At 40.3% G+C, this 18,567-nt stretch overlaps 1 protein-coding gene across 8 annotated transcripts in view; it reads right to left on the bottom strand.

Moving 5' to 3' along the window:
- Positions 1-294: 294 nt before the first annotated feature.
- Positions 295-18,567, bottom strand: part of IL18R1 (interleukin 18 receptor 1) — a 39,712-nt gene continuing 21,439 nt past the window's right edge. For 6 of the 8 annotated variants that reach the window (XM_033401701.2, XM_033401698.2, XM_033401695.2 and 3 more), the window contains 6 exons: positions 17,509-17,571; positions 13,421-13,541; positions 10,100-10,239; positions 7,911-8,072; positions 4,979-5,137; positions 295-2,718 (listed from right to left, as the gene is read on the bottom strand). In XM_033401701.2, the coding sequence (XP_033257592.1) occupies positions 2,366-2,718; positions 4,979-5,137; positions 7,911-8,072; positions 10,100-10,239; positions 13,421-13,541; positions 17,509-17,571 (998 nt within the window). In that variant the 3' untranslated portion in view covers positions 295-2,365. The remainder of the gene's footprint in view (positions 2,719-4,978; positions 5,138-7,910; positions 8,073-10,099; positions 10,240-13,420; positions 13,542-17,508; positions 17,572-18,567) is intronic. The other 2 variants (XM_033401699.2, XM_033401697.2) reach the window with 1 other exon arrangement.

Below are 18,567 nucleotides of genomic sequence, written 5' to 3' on the forward strand. Positions count from 1 at the left end.
TTGAGACTGAGGGATTGAATTTTTTTTTTTTTTTTTTTTTTGCGGTACGCGGGCCTCTCACCGTTGTGGCCTCTCCCGTTGCGGAGCACAGGCTCCAGACGCGCAGGCCCAGTGGCCATGGCTCATGGGCCCGGCCACTCCGCGGCATGTGGGATCTTCCCGGACCGGGGCACGAACCCGTGTCCCCTGCATCAGCAGGCGGACTCCCAACCACTGTGCCACCAGGGAAGCCCCTGAAATTTTAAACTAAGTGAAAAAGATGTCGAGATTTTTCAAAAATAAAGGCACGAGACCAATGGTTCATTAATGTATTTTAAAGCATATATTTACTGTATACATTTAACATATTTAATACAAAATACATTTAATGTATTTAAATCATACATAATAAAAAAGAAAAGCAGATCATTCTATTAGAGACTATGATGATAGCAATAAAATTTCTCACGACCATATATTTTCACATATAAATCTTCTTAGTAATTAAATTCCTTTACTTTTTTTAGCCATCCAACTAGCACGCAAAATTTTAAGTGCTACAAAAATTAGACCACTTTCTTATACTGAAAATCTGATGAAAATCTCATTTTTCTTTGATTTTCAGTAGTATCTACCACAGCTGTTTTATTATTTAAGTTGCCTGATTTTATTTTTTTTTATTTTATATTGGAGTATAGTTGATTTACAATGTTCTGTTAGTTTCAGGTGTACAGCAAAGTGATTCACCTGATCTGTTCTTTTTTAGACCCTTTTCCCATATAGGTTATTACAGAACATTCAGTAGAGTTCCCTGTGCTATACGGTAGGTCCTTGTTGATTATCTACTTTATATAGAGTAGTACCACAGCTGTTTTAAACAGTCTCTGCTTTAAATTTTTCTGGAACATTCATGCCACACCCATATCTTCTAACCAGCCTTCCAAACTTACCCAGCTCTTTCCTTTCTCTGTAAGGCTGCACGCTATTTATCACTCACTCAGTGACTTTCATGAACAGACCTCTGAGGCCGTCAAGAAGGCCCAGTACTAAGGAGACAGATATATGTCTTCCAATGTGAAAAGTTGCAGACGTCCAATGCAGATATGCTGATGTGCTGCTCCTCTATGCCTCTCTGTAAGAATGAATCGCCTCAAGTCAAAACTGCCTTCCTTTCCAGATCTTGTTCTCTTTCCACGGCTAAATAACTGACCTAGGTGATAACTAATAATAATAACAAACGTAGCAATACCAACACTTATTGAGCGTTAAGTTTGTGTCAAGAACTGTTGTAAGAGCTTCATTTGTATTTATTCACTTAGTCCCCCTGTACAGTTCTTATAAATTCTAATGTTACAGATGAGGAAACTGCATCACAGATGAGTTAGAAGAGTTTCCGGAGATCACAGAGGAAGTGGTAAACCCGGGATTTGAGCTCAAGTGTCTTGGCTGCCATGCTGCCTCCACCCAAAGGGCATTTAAAATCTGTCGCCTTTTAAAAATCAAGCAAGTAACCATCCTTTTTTGGCTGTTGAATAACTCATCTGATCTGGCACCCATCCTGTGTCTAAACCTTTATGCAGAATCAACAAATGTTTTAGACCATTTTTTGGAAAGACCCAGAAAATTATTTGAATTAAAACTTGTGTCTGGCATGAAAGATTAAAAAGTTGTTTTGAGTTCTTTTTAAGAAGTTCCCACAAATAGGTCCAATTAAGCAAGCCCTCTGCAGCATCTTAGTGGGGTTTCAAGAACTGTAGGCCTACAGCTGTAGCCAGGATACATTAATGCACGTGCTCTGAGGCTGAGGCCCTGTTACAGCAGCTCACACCTCGCTCCCTGCTCTGCTCACAGCCCTGTCGGTTCTCCCAGAGCCCCACCCTGCACCCCGCATCCCAGGCACTGTCAGAGGTGTTTAGAGGTAGGAAGCTATTGTGGGTTCGTGAAGGCACCATTCCAGTTCCTGTGTCACCTACTGGCTCATAGAGAAATGCCACTTTGTGAACTTAAAATCCTTCAGTTCAATTGTTAGCATTAAAAAATCTCTTAAAGACGTGCCCTTATTTTAAGGCATAAATTATTCTGCACCGTGTGCAGTCTCACAGTTGCTGAATGGGATTGAGCAGAGTGCCTGCATCCAGTTATGGAAGAGGGAGAAACAAGAGACCCATTTCTGTTGAATTCCAGGGTCTTCTGAGAGCCCACGACTATAGCTCAATGTTTAGTCTTATCCCCGGCAACCTAATGACAAGTTTCATCTTCAGACTGTGACTAGGACATTCACAGAGTAGAGTTAAATATTTGAATAATGCCCTTCATTATCAACAGGCTCATACACTCAGTCCCCAGAGTGTCAAGAGTTCTTTCTTCTGCTCAGCTTTTCTGAAGATCAGGGCTGCGAAAAAACAGGCAAGACTTCTGCTTCTTCTCTATATGGTTTGACTGCTTTTGCGGGCATCAGATAAAGAAGATTCTTCCAGAACCTTGAGTTATAAGACAGAGATTTATCGGCCTGCCACTTCAGAACTCTGTGGGATTTCAAAAGCTTCAGTGATTGAGGCAAGAATAAGTCACCGACTGGTGTAAATTCAATTAAGATGATTTTAATTTTCCTTTCCACTAGTGCTTCATGGAGTCCACTTTCAAGTTCATACCTGACTTCATTAGACATATAACTTTTACTCAGGACAATTATCAGTCTTCGGCTTTTCTCTATCAATGAATGGATTTCATCGACAACGGCTGAAAATACGAGAAGTGGCAGATTAAGAAAACTGAAAGGGTGGGCATGAGATTAAAATCATTTTGCACAGGGCTTCCCTGGTGGCACAGTGGTTGAGAGTCCGCCTGCCGATGCAGGGGATGCGGGTTCGTGCCCCGGTCCGGGAAGATCCCACGTGCCGCAGAGCGGCTGGGCCCGTGAGCCATGGCCGCTGAGCCTGCGCGTCCGGAGCCTCTGCTCCGCAACGGAAGAGGCCACAGCAGTGAGAGGCCCGTGTACCGCAAAAAACAACAACAACAAAAAAATTTTGCACAGTCCTATTTTGTATTAACTCAAATTCACTAGTAAGTTTTTCTTTGAGATAAACCATTAATTCTCAACTTTATATGCCTATTAAAAAAGCAATCATCTACACAATGATATAATGAATACCTACTTGGCACTTTTTCTGTGCCATACCTTCTTCTAAATATTTTATGTATATTAACTCATTTAATCATCATAATGACCCTATGAAGAAAGTATTGTGATCACCCCCATTTTACAGATGAAGAAGCCAAAGCAGAGTGGTTAAGTAACTTGCCCAGAGTCACGTGGCTAGTAAATGGCAGAACCAGAATCTGAACCCAAGTGGTCTGGTTCTGGAGTGTATGTTCCTAAACATTCCACTATCTTGCCTCTTTACATGGATGGTGGAACATGGTAAAATTTGAATTAAAAATTTTTTTACAAAATCCTGCCATTATTCTAGACCACAGGTTGCTAAATTTTTTCCTGTAAAGGGGCCAGGTGGTAAATATTTTAGCCTTTGTCATACAGTTTTTGTCACAGCTACTCAACTCTGCTGTTGTAACTCAAAAGCAGCCACAGACCACACATGAACATATGTGTAGAGATGTTTCAATAAGAGTGGCAGGCAGGACCTGACCTGTGGATGGAAGACTGCCAACCTCTGTTCTAGACCTCTAGCCCTCCTCAGATAGAGTTCTTAGCCAAAACTAATCATATCAAATATACAAACATTCTTTATTTTTATTTAAAAACTAAGAAGAAATCTGTTTTTAAAATGACTCCTAGAAAAATAATGGAAATATTGGGTTGGCCCAAAAGTTCTTTTGGCTTTTTCTGTAACATCTTCTGGAGAAACCCAAATGAACTTTTGGGACAACCCCAATATAATAAAATCGATGTAATCGATGTAAAGTCAAGCAGAAATACTTTGTACGTGACAGAATGTCTTCTTAGATACAAAGAGTGATGCACAAAAATATCACAGTGTTGAATGCATCTGACAATTTGGCATATTATTCCTTTTGAGAAGTTATCTATTACTAAAAAGTATTCTCTATTTCTGATTTGTAATATTTTCCCTTCTTAATTTGTAACCCAGGAGGAAAAAAAAAAAAACCACAACTGTTTCTTATTTCCTACTCTGTCCTAAATGCCCAGCTTAGAATTTGGCACAAGGATGGTGCTCAGTAAATGTTGGATGAATGAATGAGTGATGGTAACTATGAAGACATCTGTATTGCATCATCTGTGATGCGTCAGCATCCAACATAATTTGACACCAGATTCCAAATCTCTGGAAGACTTCCAAGCTCTGGAGGACTTTCAGAGAAAACATGGAAATGTTACTAAATTTCTTTGATTTTGACTGTAATATACTTCAATATATGTGTTATAGACATTTGTATTCACATATTAATTAAAAAATAAAATTTCACAACTAAATTATTCTAGGAACCACCAATCTCCTTTTATTCATCCTTTGCCATCAGTCCTAATTTCTACTTCAATTTTCTCAGCAATGTTAACGCGATAAAGAAGAAACATTTTCTGGTAAGAATTAACCTGTTTTATAGTCCAAAGGATCACATATTAAATTAAGAACTGGTTCTGCTGTACAAAATATCATCAAAAGAGGTATTCTTACTGTGGGGTATTTCTAGATAAATGCCTCATGATAATGATTCTGGACCTGCTTCTGAGAATGGAATGCCCACTTCCTTTCTCCAAAGACTCAGAGAACTGTGAAGCCAAGTGAAGAGACCAGGTCCCCAAGAGGCCATTTTTGGAAACAGTGCAATCTTCTCATCTTCTCACTACTGCTTGTATTGATTTAGCTGGTTATTTCTGGTTTAGAGGACTACTTCATTTGTTTGTTTTTAAGCAAGCAGAATAGCCTTCTGTAAGGCTAAGCTCTTCATCTTCTAAAAGTAAAGATGAAGTTAAAGATGAAAACTCCACTAGTTTTCTACCTGATATTTCCTTTCTTACCTCTTCCAGGCACCACATCCCGTTCAAATATGCACAACTTATACCCAAAACGCTTCTCCAACACCCTGGGCAAAATCTCCACAGCAAAGGTGTGCTCCTCTCCGTTCTCGGGCCGACATTCTTTTAGGTAAGACACAAAAGCATCGTATGTTTTCCCATCTAGGAGATAAGGTTGACTCTTTTAATTAGTGTGAAAATAAGGGTTTATTTAAGTACAAATTTGAGCAAAAGTTCTGAAAAATGGGAACAGAATCATTGAAAAAGAAGAGTTAAATATAGCATCCTCACCTCTAAATGCATCGAACAGTGTGCATTAAATATGTGTAGTTCGTTGTGTATTGATCATACCTCAATGAAGCTCTTAAATAAAAGAATAAAATATTTTTCATAGAAGACAAATAATTCTATAACTTAATGACAAATTTAGCTCAAAGCAAAGTGAATTAACTTCGTTATTTTTATATTAGTAAATTAGAAGTTGTAAATGTGAATAATAAACCTATAAAAACTCAAAGGAAAAATATGAAAATTACTTTATGACTTTGAGGGGTTCAATACTTCATGGGAGAGGTAACTGTAGCCATGATGGAAACAGCAAGAGAACTAGAATTAGAAGTGGAGCCTGAAGATGTGACTTAATTGCACGATGAAACTTTCAACGGATGAGCAAAGAAAATGTTTTCCTGAGATGGAATCTACTCCTGGTGAAGATACTGTGAAGATTGTTGACCTGACAACAAAGGACTCAGAATACTACATAAAGTTAGTTGATAAAGCAGCGGCAGGGTTTGAGAGGACTGACTCCAGTTTTGGAAGAAGGTCTACCATGGGAAAAATGCTATCAAACAGCATCCCATGCTACAGAGAAATCATTTGTGAAAGGAAGAGTCAATCAATGCAGCAAATTTCACTGTTGTCTTACTTTTAAAAATCCCCACAGCCACTCCAACCTTCAGAGGCCACCACCCTGATCAGTCAGTAGCCATCAACATCGAGGCCAGACCCTCGAACAAAGACCCAACAAAAAGATTATGACTTCCTGAAGGTTCAAATAATGTCTAGCAATTTTTAGCAACAAAGTATTTTTAAGTTATGGTATATACATAGTTTTTTAGGCATAATTCTATTTTACACTTGATACACTACCCTATGGTGTAAACATATTTTTTATATGCACTGGGAAACCAAAAAATTCGTGTTACTAACTTTATTGCGATATTAGCTTTATGCAGTGGTCTGAAACTGAACCCGCAGTATCTTCAAGGTATGCCTGCACATTAAAAAGTCTTCCATGTAGCACACCACTATCAAGAAAGTCAAAAGCACACCACTGTCAAAAACCTGGGAATAATATTTGCATTTTATATTATAGACAATAGGCTAACCTCCCTAAAATGTAAATAGCTGCTAAAAATAAGCTAGCAAAAAAAAAAAGTCAACAACCCAGTAGAAGCATGGGCAAAGAATATGAATGGGTACTTTGAAAAAGGAAGTACAAATGGGTTTTAAACACATGAGAAGCGGCTCATACTTTTGCACAGTAAGCAAAATGCAAGTGAAAACTACACTTCGATACCCCTCAGATATTATCTATCAGATCGGCAAATATCCAAAAGGTTGTGGGTAAGGCTATGAGAAAAAAATGTACTCCTGTCCTTTGAAGGTGGTAGGCAGTAGAGAAATATGGAGCCCAAATTGGTAATATCAATCAAAATAACAACTATATCCACCTCTGCACTTCTAGTAATTCCACTTTAGGGAATTTTTCCTTCAGTTACACTGCACACATGTGAAACAATAACTGTACAAAAGTTATCCACCACGTCATTTCTGTAGTAACAAAAGGTCTTAAGCAACCCAAACGTCCATCACACGGTGACTAAATAAACAATAATACATCCACAGAAATAAAACACTGTGCAACCCTAAAAAATGAGAGATTTTATAAACTAATAGGGAAGGGTATCCAAGGTATAGTACAGCAAAGTTCAGAATAGGGCACATAGCATGCCAAGATTTGTCTTTTAAACAGGAGTGAAATAAGATTCTCTATTCATATTGGTTTGGATGTACATCAATGTGGGATGGGGTGGGAAACAGGCACGGGACAAGTATACATGTATAATTTCTAAGACTTTTGGTGTTTGAACTATGTATGTCCTACACACACACACACACACACACACACACACACACGGAAACAAAAGCAAGTGCAATGGATTAGATTTATTTTTTAAAATTTGGTAGCTATCTTGAATCTTGAGGACTTCTAGTCACCTGCAAAAGTAGAGAAACTGAGACAGTCACCAGATAGAAGCTGGAGTAGATAAAAAGTGACAGATCTAGGGGACTGGAACTCAGGTCATTTGGTGTGCACTTCAAGGTTCTTACAAGTACATCATGCAGCCTCCTTTGCCAGGTTAAAATAATGAACCATAATACAATTCTTTATTTTTCTGGCCTTGCCACATGGCACATGGGATCTTTGTTCCCTGACCAGGGATTGAACCCGTGCCCCTGCACTGGAAGCACAAGAGTCTTAAGCACTGGACAGCCAGGGCATTCCCAATTCAATTCAATTTAAATGACCTTTATTGAGTGTGAACTTTGTGAAGGCACCAGATGGCGTGTGAGCAATGACATTCAGACACACAGTCCCTGGGCCTAACCATCTCACAGGGTATTTAGAAGGACATGACACACATGCATGAAACAATTAGAGAACAACTTTTAGCAACAGATAAGCACAAGAAAAAGTGGCCCAGACAACATTCATAACAGACGCTTTGTTCAGATCAATTTTTCTTATGGAAAACTTCTACCGCCAATATGTCTACAATATAATCAAAATGAGGTGAAGATTGATGTTTATTTATATAGCTTCTTAATAAAACTGTAAAATAAGAAATCCCAGCATGACAACATTCGTTACCTGTTAAGGTTTCATCTCTTCCCAAGAAATGTCTATAAAATAGAACCAAGTCAACTCTATAAATGGCACACACGGTCACTAGGCACACAATGACCACTGAGATCAAAGCAGCTACGATCATTCCTCTAGTGAAGATGTGGCCGGGGATGTCAACTGGGTCTTCTAGAAAGAAAAAGAAAATGGGAAAAACTAGAGAAATTTCACCAGCATCTTTTGCCATCACTCTGTGGTGGCCAGCTTTCACCTTTAACACAAATCTACTTGTCTACCCAACACATTCCATTGAGTTACTCTGCAGTCCTGCCTCTAGTCTCCAGTGGTGACCTCTCTGCTCCATAAAAATGTGTACAAGGGTATTCAGAGACGTGAACTGAAAGCATTACGATGTAGTCTGTCCACACTTTTGGAAGCTGGATCTCTAGGATGATAAGACACTAGGATGAGATTCAGAGGGACCCACGCCGAAACCTCAGCTAGAGGCTTGGGAACATAGATGGAGGCGCAGAACCTTGAGAGAGCAAGCACTGAGCTGAGTCTGTGTGGGCTCCAGCCTGGCTCCATCATCTACTTTGTATCCTAGGGAAAGTCACTGATGCCCTAAACTCTTAGTATTTCATCTGTACACATAATACAGCTATCAAGCTAGTGATATTTTCTCCTTCACTTACAGGGTTGCTGTTTTGGAGGAGGGTTAAATATTACGCATAAGTAGTTGACACAGTGCCTGGCACTCAGCTCTGAGAATTTTTGTATATTTTCATATGAAAGTGTCCTTTGAGAAAAAAGTTACGTTTCCTAGATTGATTCAGTTTACGTTCATTGTGGACAACATGAGATAACACAGAGGAGTATAAAGGATAGAATAATTACTTAATAACCATCCCACAGTGTGGCAACGGCCACCGCCAACAGGCTAGTACATTTCCTTCCAGGTTTTGTTTTTTCCCTGAAAACATTTACTTAGTTGGAATCATCTGGTGGTCACGCTTTATTTCTTAACATTATATTAGGAGCATTTCTCTAGGTCTTTAAAATTATAATTCATATTATCTCAGTATTTAGATCGACTGCAATTTTTCATAAATATACAGAATGCTGCAATGAACACAGGCATAAATCCTTGTCTATGTTTCTGATTATTTCCCTAGAGTAGATTCTAATGGAGGTGGGGTTTCTAGGTCAAAAAGAGTAAGCATACATAAAACTCTTGCCATCGTGACACAATTTGAGGGATTATCTTTCCGGTAAAATTAATTATTAGGATGTAAGTAAGCAACCATCGTTGCTTGGTAAGTGAACTCTGAATAAAGCCAGCCCCTGGGGTTCCTGCATCTCTGAAAGGCTTACATATCTATGACTGTGCCGCACAAATACCACTCTCACGTTGGCCCACACACTCCTCCAGGGATAATGGTGGAGTCAAAGACCCTATTCCCCACACAGCATTTGTGAGCCCAGCAGAAGGAAAAAATGATCAGGGTAGAAACATCTATGGCAGAGAGAGCACAGCCACGCATTGATCTAGGACAGTTTACAGAACTACTTCTGAGCAGTTCCTGAGTCTGTGGCCCTCGGTTGGACTGTTTCGGTGGAGGATGCCCTCCATCAGGTGGGCACTGAAAAACTCTGAGTCCAGTGATCAGAGCCATCAACTAACTGTCCACTTGCCAAGTCCAGGGACTATCCCAAGAGAGGGAAGCCTAAGTGAGTCTTTGTTGAACGAAAGACCACACCCAAGGGCCCCTGTGCCCAGGGCCCAGCTAAGGTAGGGTGGAGGCAGCAATTACTCCTGGACCACTGGTCTCATCCTACACGGAGCAGCAAACTTTCCTCCTGTTGTTCAGAGTGTGCCAGAGCTGCCCGGACCACCTCCCCTGTGACTCACCAACCCTGAGCTCTACCTACCTCCCCGCTCTGGGCCCCTGGTTGCTACACAGGATTGGAATATGTTTGAGAGCAGAAGAATACGCTTGAGGTTTTCATTCTCTGCTTGGAATCAGGGTACAGGGGATTGCAGCAAGGGCTGAGCACCAGCTCTGCCACTGAACGCCTGTGACACAGGGCAAACCCTTCACCTCTCAGGAGCTTGGTTCCTGGTGTGTAAGATGAGAAAGTGATGAGCGACGACAGGTCTCTCAGCTGCTACATTCTAGGTTTCCACAAACTGCCAAAGATAAAATTTCTCACACCTTTTTTCAATAAGATGAAGCTTTTGGTGTCTATGCCTCCCTCGCTGGCTGCAGTGCAATTATATGAAAAGTTCAGATTGTTTTCATTAACAGTCTCAATTCTCAGTATTTTTGAAGCTAGCCATTTGCCTTCTGAAGTCCTGTAAGAGAGGAAAATCGTTTAGCAATAGGCTTTGTGTCATTGCCAACACGTTACCCACGAAAGAGGAATTTGTATGTGCAAATACATCTGCACAAAGACACGGCTCTGTGGACTCCAGGGAACAGTCCCCTTCTGGTGGGTTCTCTTCAGGTGGGAGCCTCCTGCTCCCCGGGGGTCTCAGCCCTCCTGAGACCATCTGGGGACGGCGCTGCAAACTGCCTAAAATTAAAATGCCTGGGAGGTAACGATGCTCAGTTGAAAACACAAGAAAATATTCTCTCTCTCAATTACAGGCACACTTCACTGTACTGAGTTTTGCTTTATTATGCTTCGCAGAAACTGCACTTTTTACAAATTGAATGTTTGTGGCAACAGGGTCTCAAGCAAGTCTTTTGGTGCCATTTTCCCAACAGCATTTGCTCACTTTATGTTTCTGTGTCACATTCTGGTAATTCTCAAACTTTCACATTTTTTCATTATCGTTATATTTGTTAAGGGGACCTGTGATCAGTGGTCTTGGATGTTACTATCATAATGGTTTGGGCATTTATTTTAGCAATAAAGTATTTTTTTTTAGCAATAAAGTATTTTTAATTAAGGTATGTACATCATTTTTTAAGATGCAATGCTATTGCACACTTAATAGACTACAGTATAGTGTAAACATAACTTTTATATGCATGGGGAAATCAAAACATTCACGTGACTTGCTTTATTGTGATATTTGCTTTACTGTGGTGGTCTGGAACTGAACCCTCAATATCTCCCAGGTGTGTCTGCGTTTTCCCCCGTTCCTCCTGTCCTGACGACTCAGCATTCCTCCCACTGTGAAGTCTCCACCAGCTGTGACGATGCCGCGGATCGTTAATACAGACGCAGATTCATATCAAGTGTGTCCTAGCAGTCCTAACGACCACTCCTCTTTTGTTCAGCATTTAAAATAAATTAAAACCACTATTCTCAGGCACCCCCAAGCACATAAGAAATGCCAATTAAGCTGCTCAGTGAGTGTCAGAACATGACCGGAGGCCACCAGGAGCGGCCAGCTCTCTTTCTCTACTAAAAGGACTCAAGTCACCCTGTCCCTGATGCAGGGCACACGCTCTTGGCACCTGCCTCCTGCTAGGGGCAGGCTCTGAAGGTGCGCCGTCAGCCAGCACTCCCAGGTGTAGTCGCTCACCCGGCAGGCCCCCCGCAGCTGGATGTGGTACCCACTGTAGCCTCTAACTGTCTCAAATGCATTTTAGAAGAGAAGTCATACATCTGTACAGAAGTCACCCACCCCGAAATATCAGCCATCTAACATCAATGTAAAATCCACAAAGAAAGTAAAAAAAATCCCACTGAGAGGCCAAAATAGATGACATAAGTTCATGCGCCCAGTATAAAGAAAGGTTTAGCCTCGCTTAAGCCCTTAGTTTAGCTGAAGCTCCGTTTCTAGTAAGGTTGGTGAATTGGTCTTCTGTGCCTCCAGAGATTAACAATGGATCATGAGAAGGAGGAAATGCAGGAATCCGGTGGGGGACAGACACTGAGGACAAGATAAAGTGGCAGGATAGCCACGCAATCCAGCTGAGCCAACACTCCATGAGCACTAATCACGCTCCCGGCTCTGGGCGAGGGGATTAAAAAAACCTCACAAGTGCAGCTAAGGTGACAGACACCTTCGGACCACTACTCCCTAGAACCTGAGTGTACAGTTACCTTAATAACGACAGTAATGACCCAAAGCCATTCAGAAACATTGTAATGGCCACAGGCTTAGCATGTTTTGTTTTAATAAGTATAACCATTCCTTAATATAGGCTATTTAAACTAGACGGCATTTGGAAATTTTTGCACCAACTCTGCCTCCTAGATATTTATATCTAACCATTGCCCTGTTTGCGTTTTCTAGCTGTTCTTCGTGTATTTCTAGTTTCCATTAATGGACTCTGACAGGAGAGTGCTGCCATAATTACGATCAGTGGCGATGGACCAACAACGATGTCACAGGGCAGGAGACTGGTCATTTAAATTAGTATTTTCTCGGGTCATCACTGGCATCTGACAATCTTTGGGGACCCTTCTGGACTCGAGAAAATTCCTCACTTCTCACCTTTAAGAAAGATAATCCCTGTAAGGAATGTTCTAGAAAGAAGCTCTGAACTATCTCTAAAGAGCTGGAAGCAGTGTCTGTGTCAGCATATCTCACGCCCAGCAAAGAAATCCACCCACCCCACTCCCCCTGCCACACACACAAAGCTGTCTTCAGAGGGCTATTTCTCTCTTTGTGATTTCTGGTAATTCTCAAGTATCTTATAATGAATTCTTTTCAACAATCAGAACAAAGAAAGCTGTGTGTGTAAGCCAGGTACAGGGCATAGATCTGGACAGGTAGCCATAGACGGATGGCCTACCTGTGTCCAGGGCTGCCCCCAGGGTCCTCAGGGAAAGGAACTGATGACGTGCTTTGTCACCTATGGATACCCAGCGGGCCCCACGGTGACACATGGGCAACACAACTAGGCACGCCTACTGCACACAAGGGGCCCAGAATAACTTGCACGTGTCCCAGGCTCCTGACCTGGTCTTTTCTCTGGTACACTAGTAAAAACAAAGCATTTAACACAATTTTCAAAATTCAAATGACAGTGGCCTAGGTAATCGCTCTTTTATAAGATGCTTAGGTAAAGTCCCCACCCCCATCAGATCCTGACTGACCAAAAGCTACTTCTGTAAGGCGATGCTAAAAAGCCTCATTGACCTTCTTTTTCTTTTTTTTTTTTTTTTGCGGTACGCGGGCCTCTCACTGTTGTGACCTCTCCCACTGCGGAGCACAGGCTCCAGACACGCAGGCTCAGCGGCCATGGCTCACGGGCCCAGCCGCTCCACGGCATGTGGGATCTTCCCGGACCGGGGCACGAACCCACGTCCCCTGCATCGGCAGGCGGACTCTCAACCACTGCGTCACCAGGGAAGCCCTGACCTTCTTTTTCTAATTTAGGTCTCAGCAATAAATTTCTGCATAATGCGTCAGCCTAGAGTATGCGAATTATAAAATATGTAAGTTATGAGTTAAACTCATCTCAAGCATCCTGTCAGCCATTCAGGAGTCTGGTGTTTTTATCTCATATATATATGAAACTATATGATTTTTGTATATCATGATATGTATTATATATATCACATATTCATACCTAATTCTTGTCCCTTCCTCTTCGTGTACATTAGGATCCTTTCCATTTTTTTTCCAGATGTTCCAGTAAATCACATCCTTTTCATTCAGCAAGGCAGAGCAGTTGAGCTGTACATCTTTTCCTAGGTAGAAGTTGACAACCGATGTTCAGATTTTAGAAACTCAGGTTTCTCAAAGGTTGAAATTAATACAGCCAACGGATATTAACCTAATATACAACGACAATACAGAGCTGCATCTAAGGAAAAAAATGCCTTGTTTTCCAATTAAAAAAAAATTATAAATCAGAGAAATTAGGTTGCAATTACAAGTCATCACCAAACTATGAACTGGCTTCTCTTCAAATGTTTATGTCTAAATCAATTATTAAAACTTAGGATGGCCAGTGGACTTTCTTTTCAACCTATAGTCTAATAGGTAGTGTCAGGCCTACATACCCACTGCAACTTCTGGAAAAACAAAATGGATACAAAACAACAAAAAAAATTAAATTAGCTAAAAATTAAAGACATCAAAGTGCAGGGAAAACAAAGAGAAACAGATGAACTGAAACTACAGTCAGGAATAAAGTCCTTCCAGGGTGAGCTGAGATAGCCACCATTTTATTCCTTGAAGGAATTTGCTTTGGTTTGTACAAAACAGAGGGAACCTCATGGAGAAAAGAGAGTCCAGTGGAGATGCTGACAGCCACATGGGCTCACAGGATTATTGCTAAGGGCTTGGGCAGCATAGGAGGCTGGAAAGGCCTAATGATTTCTCCTGCAGTCTCATGGTACTTAGCAGAGTAAGTCCCACTGGAGGACAACACACACGTGACTGGAGTCTCCCCCCAGCCATAAGAGATGAAAAGCAGGTTAAATCCAACAAACCTGCATCCTAGCTACTGCTCAGCTCAATTCCTGACTGGATTGAGATGATCAAACCCTCACATTATCTGCCTAACAAAGAAAAGGCAAACACTCTTAGGAAAAAGTAATACAAACTTCATTCACCTTGGTTGTTTTAGATACAGAAAGATCAACAACAACAAACAACAACAACAAAGAGAGACATACAAAGGGTGAGAAAAGGGGACAGTAATCAATAGAAAAAATAGGTAATAGAAGTTGACCCAAAGATGATCCAAATGCCTGACTTGGCAGATAAAGAGTATGAAATAACTAATATAAATACGTTAAAGAAAACAGAGGAAAAGATGGACAAGTAGATGAAAAGATGGATGTTTTCAACAAAGAAGAGTAACCTATTTTAAAAGAATCAAATGAGCAATTGATAACTGAAAGAAACATGAATTTAAGAACTCAATGGTTTTAACAGAGTCTGAGCATAAAAGAAGTCAGGATTGCTAAGGCTGATTACAGGCCAAGATCAAAACTAAAGTACAGAAGGGAAAAAAATAAAAATAACAGAACAAGAGCGTAATACATGTAATTGGAGGCCCAGGAGAGGAGAGAAGAAAGGGGCAGAAGAAATATTCAGACATAATGGCAGAGGATTTCTCCCAAATTAATTAAATACATCCTTTGCAGACTCAAGAAGCTCAGAGGAACCCAAATCAGGATAAATGCAAAGAACACCACACCCGGATGCATCAAAATCAAAGAGAAAGAGAAAATTCTGAAAGCAGCCAGAAGAAGAAGACACATCAAAGTACCAACAATAAGACTAAAGGCCAGTCTTTCAGCAGAAACTATGGAAACCAGTGAACAACAGAAGGGCATCTTTAAAGTGCAGGAAAAAACTGCCAACCTAGAATTATTGAAATTATTGAAAAAAATCTTCAAAATTGGAGGTAGAGATATTTTCAAGTAAATAATAGCCAAAAGGATTTATTGCCAGCATAACCACGCTATAAGAAATACCAAAAGAAATTTTTCACTCTCAAAGAAAAATTATCCCAGATGAAAGCAGGGACATACATTAAGCAATGAACAGTGCAATAAAGGACAGACATTTGGGTAAATACAAAATAATTTTTGTGTTTCAAGCAATAATAATGCCAAATTATTGTGAGTTTTATAACATATGCAGGAGAGAAATACATAAAATAGTAGCTTAAAGTGAGATAAGAGGATGAATGAAATTAACTGTTGTGAGGTTCTCACGTGTCTGTGAAACTGTCCACGTACTAATATGTGCATTTGCCTTATTGTAGTAAGAGGATATATATTGCAATCTCTAGGAGAACTACTAATGAAGAATACAAAATGGCATAACTAAGAGGAAAACAAAACAGATTAAATTAAAAAAAATTAATCTGAAAGGAAAGGAGAATAAAAGGAAGAAATAAGACATGGGACAACTGGTAAACAGCAACACGAGAGGTCTCAAACCGACTGTATTAGTAAGTCATTAAACGTAAATGTACTAAACACCATACAGACTGGATTTCAACGAAGATCCAAATATATGCAGTTTATGTGAGACGTATTTTGTGTATAAAGACAATGAAATGTTAAAAGTGAAAGGATGTGAAAAAGATAAAACATGCCAGTCCCAAACAAAAGAAAACTGGTGTGTCTATCTAACATGAGAGAGAGTAGGGATTGGGAAAAGATAGTATGATAGATGAAGAGAGAAATTTCATAATGTTAAAGTGTCAATTCAAGAGGCATCAATTTGTATGTGCCCATAAGGTAACCTCAACATACATAAAGCAAAAATAGACAGAACTAAAGGATGTGTAGACAACTTGACCATCATAGCTGGAGACAGTAACATCTCTCTTGGCAATTAGTAAGGATATTGATGATTTGAAGAGTACCATTAACCAACTTCACCTAATTGATATTTATAGAAGGACTAAACCAAAATCTGCAGAATACACATTTGTTTCAAATGCACTTAGAACATTCTGGTCCAAGTAAGTTACTACAGATTTTAAGATTTAAATGATACAATGTATACTCTTGGACCATAATGGAACTAAACTGGACATCAATAACAGAAAAATAACTGGAAAATCCTCCACATATTTGGAAATTAAGAAACATTAAGTAATCCATAGATGAAAGAAATATCACAAGGAAAAATTTTTTAAATAGTTAAAACTTTGAACTGAATAGTTATGAAAATATGGCATATCAACATTGTTGGAAACAGCTAAACAGTGATTAGAGGGAAATTTAGAACTTAAAATACACATACTACAGGAGAGGAGAATTTAAATTAATTCTCTAACTCTCCATGTGTACAAAGGAAAAATGAGGTACAAATTAAGCCTAAAATGAGAAGAAAAAATAATAAAGTTCAGAAATCCATAAAACTAGAAAGCAGGCAAGCCACAGACACAAATGGCAAAGTATCTGAGCTCCACTGGGCATATGTGGTCATATACATGACTGTGGCCATCTGTAGTCAAAGGGTGTGTGCTTTGGAAACAATCAACAGGATCAAATGACAATCAACAACAAACAAACAATGTAAGAAACTTGAATCCCAGCTCTGCCCCTTTCCTGGGGTTTAACTTCAGACAAATTACTTAACCTTTCTGAGCTTTGGTCATTTAATCCAAAGCTTAAATGGGAACGATACCCCTCAGAGTTGCTTTCAGGATTTAATACAATAACATATTTCAATTACCTAATCCAATACTCAGTTTAGCATATGTGAATTTATTCTTTTCCTTCCGTCCTTTCTCCTTTGAAAGAAATTACTCAACTGGACATATCGATTCATCAAGACCCGTCTAAACAAACCCTAAATGTAGAGTCGAGTCCATTGATTCAAAGTGAACCCATTAATCAAATATTCAAACCACACAATAAGTTTGAATCATTTCTCCAGAGTATTCTCATTGAGTTTTCATATTTAAAAATGATCATAGATACTATTAGAGGAAAGCCACATACAAAGTGACTAAAACCACAGGTCTGCAAACCACAGGCACTTCCATAATCTTTTGAACAGACCGTTAACTGTAATTATTACTAAAAAGGGCAACATTCAAACAACGACAAGGTTTTCCTGCTTTTTAAACATGGTATGTGTTATGAACACAATGTTGATCAATAAGGAACCAGATTTAGCCTTGGAAGACTATTATGACCCCCATTCACAAATCCAAAACATACGTATGTCAAAATATACCTAATTCCACTTTAACATGCGTAAGCTTTGGTCCAAGAAGAGCTGGAATTATATTACTGTTGTCTGAAAGTGAAAAAGGAAAAGAAAAATGCATTAGTGTTACAAGGAGTTTTGCTAAGACAGACATTTGTTGTAATACACTTATTATTCCAGGTAACCAAGATTCTAACAGTCATCACTTTACATTTATTATTTAATGTATTTTCATTAAATAAGGGTTGCAGGGAATACTGGTCGTTGTTTCACTTTCCATCAACTCAAAGCTCACCTCACTGGAGAAAGCACACTGAATTTGGTCTCCCCTCAATTCCATCCTCTGCCTTCTGCCGCTTCAGATAAAAGCCAGAAGACGACGCTCATCCAGGGAGACAATGAAACTTTTAGGACTTAGAAGATGCAGAGTCACTGGGATATGTCTTTCTGCTCTGCCTTTCTTCCTTCCATCTGCTCTCAACTCCTCAAGATAGATTTATTGGGTGCAAGGTCAAGACTCAGGTAGGGTAGGCAAAGCACTTACTCTCAGAGCCTCCTGAGACCCTCCCCTGGCAGGACAGTGAGAGGAGTGCCCCTGGATGCCTCACTTGCCTCACCTTAGTCCCAGTCCTGCTGGGGTGTCCACCCCTGTAAACTCAGTTCTACTTCTGTTCCTTAGTGACCTCTGACCCAGACTGGAGGTACATAGATATGCTCTACCTCAGCCCCACTGAGTAACACTGAGGAAGGAAGCAATCCCCCAGCAACCTCCCACTGAGGACTACCCCACAACCTAGGATGCTAATAACTGCAGAACACGGACAGCCCTGTGGTCCCGCATTCACAAGGTACGTAGTCCAGTCCCTGCTGCTCCCATTATCCATCGGCAACTTTCTTCATGACCTGGACTCCCCCTTCTAAGTGCTTCCGGTGCTTCTGGGGCATTTACAAGTAATGTCCAGTGCTTCCCTCATGGGGGCTCCCAGGCGCCCAGCAGATGTGCTTGCTCACGAGGACTAAAGGGGACTCAGGTGCTCTCCTGCAGCACCCACGCCCTCCTAGGCTCTCCCAGGAAGCACGCACTAC

This window comes from Orcinus orca, chromosome 13 (genome assembly GCF_937001465.1).
Source record: "Orcinus orca chromosome 13, mOrcOrc1.1, whole genome shotgun sequence".
Taxonomy (NCBI): domain Eukaryota; kingdom Metazoa; phylum Chordata; class Mammalia; order Artiodactyla; family Delphinidae; genus Orcinus; species Orcinus orca.